General features: G+C 41.2%; 1 protein-coding gene across 1 annotated transcript; it reads right to left on the reverse strand.

Moving 5' to 3' along the window:
- Positions 1 to 8873: 8873 nt before the first annotated feature.
- LOC102290418 (trace amine-associated receptor 13c-like) lies at positions 8874 to 10037 on the reverse strand (the record flags this gene model as incomplete). Its single annotated transcript, XM_005951983.1, has 2 exons — positions 8874 to 9687; positions 9924 to 10037. Coding segments are annotated over 2 exons (928 nt in total), but the record flags the coding sequence as incomplete, so codon positions are not given.
- Between the last annotated feature and the right edge of the window lie 211 nt (positions 10038 to 10248).

A 10248-nucleotide genomic window follows, 5' to 3' on the forward strand; every position in this document is an offset into this window, starting at 1 on the left:
TGAAACCCCCTTTAAGCACAGACCCCGTCCCGTACGACCACAAGATCTTGACGCCGTACGGAGGCACTTGCAGGAACTAAGCAATGCAGGTGTCATTCGCGAATCCGAGTCGCCATTTTCCTCACCGATAGTGGTGGTAAGGAAGAAGAACGAAGACGTAAGACTCTGTGTAGATTACCGTAAGTTGAATCTGAACACCATCAAAGACACCTACGCACTTCCTAACTTGGAAGAAGCGTTCTCCGCCTTGACAGGATCGAAGTGGTTCTCGGTCCTTGACCTCAAAAGTGGGTACTACCAGATTGAGGTCGATGAGGCAGATAAGCATAAAACAGCCTTCGTATGTCCGATGGGGTTCTTCGAGTTCTACCGGATGCCCCAAGGCATAACAAACGCTCCCAGCACATTTCAAAGGCTGATGGAGAAATGTATGGGTGACATCGACCTTAAGGAAGTCCTGGTCTATCTAGACGACCTTATAGTTTACTCTGAAACCCTCGAACAAAACGAGACCCGCCTTCTCCATGTGCTTAATCGTCTCAAAGAATACGGTCTGAAGCTATCGCCTGAAAAATGTATGTTTTTTCAGACGTCAGTTCGGTACTTAGGGCACATTGTCTCCCAGAACGGTGTAGAAACAGACCCCGAGAAAGTAGCAGCGTTAAAAACATGGCCAAGTCCCAAGAACTTGAAAGAATTCCGCTCCTTCTTAGGGTTTGCAGGGTATTATAGGCGGTTTATTAAGGACTTTTCCAAGATCGTAAAACCCCTTACCAACCTAACTGCCGGATACCCCCCACTGCAAAAAAACAATGGCTCTAAGTCCAACTACGTCCAATACTTTCAGCCAAAAGCTCCTTTCGGGGAGAGATGGACAGAGAGTTGTCAGAAAGCGTTTGAGGCGATTATAGACAAACTGACTTCTGCCCCAATTTTAGGCTTTGCCGATCCCAAGTTGCCTTATGTATTACATACAGATGCAAGCACAATCGGGTTAGGGGCAGCTCTTTATCAAGAGCAGGAAGGAGAGTTGCGAGTAATTGCATACGCAAGTAGAGGACTATCAAAAAGCGAAAGCCGTTATCCTGCTCATAAGCTTGAGTTTCTTGCCCTCAAATGGGCTGTAACGGAAAATTTTTGTGATTATTTGTATGGCAGTCCTTTCACAGTAATAACTGACAGTAACCCTCTAACTTACATTTTGACCACCGCTAAGTTAGACGCGACGAGCTATCGCTGGTTGTCCGCCCTTTCCTCTTTTGAGTTCCAGCTTAGGTACAGAGCAGGCAAACAAAACATGGACGCAGATGGCCTATCTCGTCGTCCGCATCTCGAGCCATTGAATGACCTTGTCTCCCTAAAGGAACAGGAGCGGATCCGTCAATTTGTGCAACACCACTTGCCTGGCACCGATCCTTTCACTTACGTTCCCACTCAAGCTGTCAGTGCAATCTGTGAGAAACATCTAGTCCAGTCTCTTGACACAGACCATGCTCTCGCCTGCCCACTCGTAACTTCACTGTCTATGTCCGTTGATGCTGTTCCTGACAGTTTCGACCAGTGTGATGCTTTTCCTGTCATTCCAAGCTTGTCAGAAGAAGAGATAAGACAAAGTCAAACAAACGATCCAGCTATCAGTGAAATCATACACCAGCTTGAAACAGGTGAAACATCTCCTCCTACTGTACGCAACGAGATCCCTCAACTTAGCATCCTTCTGCGTGAGTTAAACAAACTTGAGTTGCAGAACGGGATTTTGTACAGAAAAAGACAAGTAGGTGAAGAGACACAGTACCAGCTGGTTCTTCCTGAAAGTCTAGGATCTATGGTTTTCAAAAGCCTTCACGATGACATGGGTCATTTTGGTCTTGACCGGACCCTTGATTTAACCAGAACCAGATTTTTCTGGCCAAAAATGGCCTCAGACATAGAGCAAAAGATCAAAAGCTGTAGCAGGTGTGTTTGCAGAAAGACCCTGCCAGAGAGGGCGGCGCCCTTAGTAAACATTCAAGTCACCAGACCTCTAGAGTTGGTGTGTATTGATTTCCTGACGATTGAACCAGATCGCAGCAACACTAAAGATGTCTTAGTTATTACAGATTTCTTTATGAAGTATACTGTAGCAATGACAACTCCCAACCAAAAGGCTAAAACTGTAGCTAAGGCCCTGTGGGAAAACTTTATAATCCACTACGGTTTTCCTGAGAAGTTGCATAGCGATCAGGGAGCAGACTTTGAGTCAAAAACTATCAAAGAGTTATGCGACCTAGCTGGGATTCAAAAGGTCAGAACTTCACCCTACCATCCCAGGGGAAACCCTGTGGAGAGGTTTAATAGAACCCTGCTAAACATGCTGGGTACACTCAAAGATGAAGACAAGAAACATTGGCGTGACTTTGTTAAGCCACTCGTTCACGCATATAACTGCACCAAACATGAAAGTACAGAGTTTACGCCATACGAGTTAATGTTTGGCAGGCAGCCTAGGTTACCCATTGATCTTGCCTTCAATGTCCCCCTGAACCATCGCCAGCAGCAATCTCACTCACAGTATGTTAAAGCCCTCAAATCTCACCTTCAGAAGAGCTACCAACTGGCTACCAAAAATGTAAGCAAAGTTGCTGAACGTAACAAAACTAGATATGACAAACATGTAACCGAATCTGTCTTAGGTGTCGGAGATCGTGTGCTTGTAAGGAATGTTCGGATTAGGGGAAAAAACAAATTGGCTGATAAGTGGGAGTCCATCGTCCACGTGGTTGTAAGTCAAAAAGACAACCTCCCAGTACACACAGTCAAACCCGAGCATCACCAAGGTTCCACTAGAACTCTCCACAGAGACCTTTTGTTACCTTGTGGGTTTTTGCCAACTGCCCCTGAAAATCCTCCAGCAGTCCAAGTAAAGCCTCATCGGCCAAGCACACGTTAACACCCAACAACTGATCCTGATGAACCTGAACTTGAATACCACTCTGAGGAGGATAACTACCCTCTGTATTACCCTCCACTTCCTCCCAAAGAGATCTCAAGGTCGATTGAGGAATACGAGGTAGTTTTTCCTCCCAAGGCTAAGTCAAACCATGCTAATGAGCAACCCAAATCAGACAATTCTCAAATCTCAGAAAATGTGACAGTGCCTGATATTGTTCAAGAGCACATGGACATGACAGAAACTGTAAACTTACCTGATTGTGGAAACCTACCGGATATGGAAAACTTACCTGAAAATGACAAAATACCTGAAATGGAGAAACCACCTGAAATGGAAAACTTGCCTGAACCTGCAAAGGAAGGAGCTCAGATAACTCAACAAAATGAAATGGACAATGCATCGGATTCAACAAAAACTAATGATGAGGAAGCAACTCAAACCCATGTGAATGGAGCTGAACCTGAAAACAATGAAACTGAAAGAAATGACCCCGAAGCAGAGCAATCAGTCAGAAGATCATCCCGAGAGAGAACAAAGCCCAAGCACTTAACATACCCTCAATTAGGCAACCCTCTTGTTGGTATAGTTCAGTCTTTGTTCCAAAGCTTAAGTGAAGCTGTCACAGGCTCTATTGAAATTCATGATATCCTGGTAGTCTGATTATGCATTATGCAAAGGAGCTTGCATACATTTAAGAGGGGAGGGTGTAACCCTGGTTAACATAGCTAACAACAAATAAAAGCCTGTTAGTAAAAACAGTCATAAGAAATATATTACAGGTGATAAATAGTCAATAAATAGATCATAATGGTTAGAAAATTCATTAAAAACATCAGCAATGATATAATTCATGTTATAGGATTTCATTTGTGTTTAAAAACATGTTAAAAGGGTACAGAACTTGCTAATTCATGGTGTTTTATGTTCATCCAGGTAAAATGGTTAAAATATGTGTTGAGACTCTTATTGTGAAAGGGCACGCTGCAGCGTGACTCCTGTGATAGCCACACCCAATCGGGTTGTTCCTTCTTTTTGATGCTAGAGAGAGAGAAATGCAGACAGTCCTTGCAGAGCTGCTGCTTAAATGAGTGAAAAAATAGTAAAAATAAGCCAAAAACTCTAAAGCTTTCTGAAATGATTGTTTCCGACTGCTCTTGTGGTTGTGACAAACAACACTTGGTCGTGTTTATCTGCAGAAGTTTGTTGTATTATATTGCTATTTCATATGGAGCCAGAGCAGTGGTTTATAAAACGTGGTTCGCTTAAGACCACGGCTACTTCGGTTTGACGTTCGCGCTTGGTCCATACGCTAAGTGGAAAGACTTACTGTTTAAGCTACCTGTGATCGAGGCACTAGATTGGCCATTAAGGTTTGGATCGGGAAATGCCGAGCTAGAATCGGAGTTTGATTCGCTGAGCGAGAAACAAGATGGCGAGCCACCCACGGACCCATTGAACTGTACCAAGCAGGAAAAGGAAAACGCCCCCTGCTGGACGTTGAGCTCTTTCGCTGAAAAAACTGGTAGGATTAATCCATACACCTCTGCAAAAGAACAGCGGACTTTCAAAGCACTGGATAATCATTGGGAGCAATTCCAGGATTAATAGTTAAAGGACACAAAGAAACCTTTCTTTTGTTTGTTTAAGGGATTTATTCAGCCTTTTGCTGAATTGTTTTCAGTTTTACATTTATTTATTTATTTTTGTAATTTATTTTGGTCAACCTTATATTTTAATGCTGTAATGGTGTTAATGGAAATGTAAATAACTTTGTTGGGTTAAAACAAAATAAGAACTGGTTGAAATTTAAAGTTGAACCTAGACCAAGATTAAATTAAATCTTGGGCCTAAAGAACTAAACTTGATTTAAAATAACACAGTGTCAATGCAAATAGATCAAAGGATAAACTTGAATTTAGAACTTGAAATAAATAAGACAATAACCTAGGTTGAAAATAACATCCTTCTAAAGCCAAATAAAAGGTTTTGAGATAAATAGGATGAACTAACAGAACATACTGAACTAAAAGGGGGAAAGAAAAACCTTGTTTTCTTAAATGTGTGATGTTGAATGTTTTATGTTATGTGTCTATAACTGTCTATTCTCTGTCCTCACAAAATAATAAGCCGGCAATTTAAACGTATTTACTGGTCTGTGGTCTTTATTACATGCTACGCTCATTACTGCTCTAGTAGTCGAACCTAACTGGTCCTAGTATACTGTAACGACTCCAGAAGTGTTACACGTACTTTGTTAACCCTTGGATGCACAACCTACCAGTACCTACACTCTTCCACGAGTGGGGTCAAAAATGACCCCAAATAGAAACAATGCATTTTGCTATAAACTCGGTTGTTATTCTTCAAAATCTTTAAAACAAAGAGTTGTAATATTTTCATATTTGAGGTATTCCTCATAAAATATGATTGTGACATGAGGCCCTTTGCATTTTTATTTATTTTTTTCATTAATTTTAAGAAATTGTAGTTTTTGTATCACTTGTATCACTTTTGTATGCTTGCTCTGCATATACTGCAGAAGCTGGGCCTTCCCTCTAAAAGGCACAAGTTGTTCATCCACTGTAACACAATCACTGAGGATGAATTTCTGCCTGCAGTTGACCAGGAACAGGCCCCATATGTAGCGGAAAGCTGCCATGTGGTTTGTTTTCATAGTCTTTGTCCTCTATATCTGAGATGTCAGCATCCAATGGGCTCTTCATCCCATCCGTCCTGGATCATTTGTAGGGCAAGGTCCACAGCTGGCCTCATAGCAGCCATGTTACTTTAAATATAAAAAAAAAGGAAAATCAGAAAGGACAATGTTTGAAATGCACAGGAAACTATAAACAGGGCTGCACATAAATGGTCCTGAAGTGCGCATTTGCTGTCAAAATAAAAGACGCGTACCAGATAAGAAGTTGGAACGCTCGTTTGAGTAAATTAGATGTTCTGGAGGAGGACAGACATTTGTTCAGAACTCTTAAAGATGTCGAAAAAGCAAGCTCCGTAAGCACTTCCTTTGGTGTTCCTCCACCACAAAAGAGGCACGTATTCTCTGAATTTCCAGGAATACTTTTATTTTGACAGCGAATGCGCACCTGCGGACCACTTATGTGCAGCCCTGACTATAAATCATATATGTTACTGTGTAAAAATTAATTCTTGATCCATCAGAAGTGTAAGTGGGGCAGTCAGAGTTGCTAAGAATGAAAGTTTCATAGAAGATTCCATAGGATCTGCTTGGGGTCATTTTTGACCCCACTTGTGGAAGAGTGGGGTATTGATACAAAAACTGCATTTTTTTTAAATGAATGAAAAAATAAATAAAAATGCAAATGGTCTCATGTTACAAACATATTTTATGAGGAATACCTGGAATATGAATATATTAAAACTTTGCATTTTAAAAATTTTGAACAACAAACAACCCATGGGGTCATTTTTGACCCCACGTGTGCTATGTTAAATCTTTCGCCACACATGAGAAACAAGAAACTCAATGATCTATTAGTTTCACTCATTCAGAACCCCTCTCCAGCATTCTGTTCACCCCTACTATAATTCAGTCATTTTTACTAATATAATACTAGTCCACTAGTCTACATATCACTTTTCATCTCACTACGTGAACCGGACAAGATGATAAAACAGAAACACATGCTTATGATGCTGTCTGGTCTTCATGAGCTTTATTGTATGTGTGTATGTGTTAGTAGGATTAATGCATTTTCTGTTTGTGTGTGTGACTTTCTGTACCTTTCTCTTGGCAGTGCTTCAGACACCTTCTCAATTTTCCCACTTAAAGCAGTCAGTTTTTCTCCCAGGTTTGCTAACCCAATTTTGATTTCCCACACTAAACAACCTCACCTGCTCCTTCCACTCTGGTTTCCTCTCCCCCTTGCAGCAGTCTTGTGGCAGTTCTCCTCTTCAGCTTGGTCCTGTGCAATCCTGGCCACAAATTCACATTCCGGGGCTTTCATCAGGCGCCCTGGGTGTCCTGGCTGTCAACAGACTTTGGTGTGTCCTCCCCCTCCTCGGTGGAAGGCCAGTACTTGGGATCCAGCTCTGAAGGACCAAATAAATGTTGGGTCTGCACTCGCAGGCCCCGTTGGTTCAGAGACTTATCACCGTGAACAAAGCAAGGCAATTCGTCTCAGTCAGTTTACACTTGTTGCACAAGGGAAGCCTGGTCGGCTCTTGGAGCTGAAAGCTCCTCACCTGATCCCAGCCAACTTCAACTGCCAGTGTCCCCTTGCTGTCTCTTATTCAGTGACAAACATTTACACAAACACCCATTGCAAAACCATAGATGGTGTGTATCATAACAGTTAAAAGCACTGCGTGTGGTGTGTGTGTATGCATGTGCAAGCATGTGTGTGTGTGGGTGCGTGTGCGTGTGTATACGTGTGTGTGTGTGTGGGTGCGTGTGTGTGTGTGTGTGTATACGTGTGTGCGTGTGTGTGTGTGTGTGTGCATGTGTGTGTACAAAACACTACTTTCTGCAGTACAATACTGTTCAACTGATGCTCTCAAGGGTATGGTTTAAAGCTGTTCTGCAGCAATGGAGGTTGAAGAGGCCTTGAAAGCTGCTGCTACTAACTCCAACAGGTATTCCAACTTTTCTGGATGACTTACAGCCCCCTCTGTCTGCATAAAAGCAGTGCTGGAACACACTGTGGTACCATACCCTTGTCAGCATCAGTTGAACAGTATTGTACTGCAGAAAGTAGTGTTTTGCAAGAAAAATCCAATTAACAATGGAAGAGAGACGGACCATCATAACACTTACTGTATAAATGTAGGTCTGTCCTACAGAGAAATTGCAAAGAAAGTAAAGGTCTCAGAGAGTACAGTTTCCTTCACCATCCAAAGTCTCAGAAACAAACTTTGACAGGAAGAGGTCTGCAGACCCAAAGACACAACTGAATCAGAGGACAGGTTTCAGAGAGCTAACAGCTTGTTTGATGGCGTCTCACAGAACAACAGCTTCAAGCACAGCTTAATAGTGGTCGTAGTGAGCAAGTCTCAGTTTCAACTGTGAAGAGAAGACTCTGAGCTGCAGATTTGACAGGACGAGTTGCAGCAAGAAAACCAATGGTATGATGTCAGGATAAGACAAAGAGGCTTGTCTCGGCCATGAAACACCGCCGTTGGAATGCTGCAAATGGATGGTTTGGGGCTGTTTGCTGCATCTAGGGTTGGTGACTTACAGAGTGAGAAGCACCCTGAACCAAAACAGCTACCACAGCATTCTGCAGCACCATGCAATACCCGCAATATACACCTAGTTAATCGGGGGTTCATCCTACAGCAACGGGTGTGTTCAGCTGTTATATTTGCCAAAGGGGGGTACTTTAATGAGCCAAAAGTTTAGAATACATTTTGGTCTATAAACTGATTCCATGATTTCTTTTTTAATCCCAATAACTTAGTTGTACCATGCTTTCATTTCAGAGTGCAATGAGACATTAAACTGCATAATATTCAATAAAAAAAAGGAAAAATTTTGTTCAAAAACTTTTGACCGGCAGTGTACATATATATATATATATATATATATATATACTAGCAGGCAAAAGTGGCTATTTTTAAGAATCTAAAATGCAAGAAATGCAAGAAAAAACATTGTTTAACTGTTTTTTTTACTTGTTTTTTAAAACATTACTTCCTAATATTGTTGATGGCTGTCCTTCAAGCCTATGAAAACATTACAAAATAAAGAGTATATGCTAATGTCTGAAAGTGCTCGAGAAAGTATTTTATCTTAATTTAGAGTACAAAGTACCAGGAAACTGGTTTTTTGTAATTGCAAGTACTCATGTGCAAGCAGATACATATATAAATATGTTTGCTAACATATTGCTTTATCTGAACTTTCAAGTCTTCATTGTGACTAAGTACATTGTCCTGTTTATGGGTACGGTTTTAAAAAGTGTTCTTAATGCATGTTAGTCTCACGGGAGTCAGGCTGCAGTATTTGAAGAGTAGCAATAAGTTTGATTGACTTTCTGAACCAGGGATAAAAAAAGACATAAATGATAGGGTTTAGGCAAGAGTTAAAGTACACCAAACAAATTACAAAGGCAGCAGATGAAGCATTTAGGAAGTTATCTTGGCCTGTGAGAGCAACGCAGTAATATGGGCACATACATATAAGAAACACAACTACAACAACACCAAGAGTACGGGCTGCTTTCAGCTCCGATTTCGTAACAGTTACTGTTACTGATCGCTGGTGAGTGACTGCAAGTTGACACCTCATGGCACGAGCCTGAGACACAGCCACCACAAACACTCTCAGATACAGAACTACAATCACAGTAATGGGAACAATGAAGGAAAACAAAAGATCAAAAAGCCCAGCAATGTAGTTAACGACAAAGACACACTCTCCAATGCAGGAGTTATACTTTCCTGGTTGTTTCAAGTTATCCTTCACAATCAAACTCTGAAAGATCACAGAAAAAAACCAACACAAACTTATACATATATTAACTCTTTGTTGTGTTATTTGGGTGGAGTAATGCAGAGGGTAACAAATAGCCAAATACCTATCAGCAGATATGATCACCATGGTTCCTACTGAGGCTGAAGTAATAATGAATGCTAGATACTGATACAGAGTGCACATGATGTCACCGAGGAACCAGCATCCATCGATGAGCACTATTTGAAAGAACATAAGGAGACCTACAAAGAAATCAGCGACAGCCAGAGAGAGAAGGAGGAAGTTGGTGGGGGTGTGGAGCTGCCTGGAGAGAAAAAGGAGCATCATATTTAGTTTCCTTCATCAAAAATGCATGTGGATGCACATACAACGAAAACTGAAATAGAAATGCACTTCATTAAAAAAAGGTCTACTCTTACTTGTAGGTACAGATCATATTATGGCTTTAATTACTATTACTGCTATGTTGCTACACAGCACAATTAACTAAACTATTAAAATAATTATTCAATATTTGGAGATAATGAAACATTTTCATACCTGAAGTGTGAGATGGAGATAATGACCAGCAGGTTAAGAATCACAGTAAGCAAAGAAATGAAGGAGAGCAGAATGTAAGTCAGCATGATCTCAAAGTGAGGACGCTTTGGCCTGCTGCAAGAGATATTAAGGAGTTTTGGAAAGCAGAGTTCAGGTTCCTCCATCATCACAGTGAGGCGAGCTGCTAATCATATTCTGTGTCATACAGCATATATCTTTGTCCTCCCCTTTTTATTAAATGCCACACCTTCAGAAGCAAAAATAGTACTAAGTGATAGAAATATGTAAAAAGCAGGGGTGGGACTCAATTAAAAAACCAATCTTA

The sequence above is a fragment of the Haplochromis burtoni genome, unplaced genomic scaffold (genome assembly GCF_018398535.1).
Source record: "Haplochromis burtoni strain Fernald_Lab_line unplaced genomic scaffold, NCSU_Asbu1 Contig_1115, whole genome shotgun sequence".
Lineage (NCBI taxonomy): Eukaryota > Metazoa > Chordata > Actinopteri > Cichliformes > Cichlidae > Haplochromis > Haplochromis burtoni.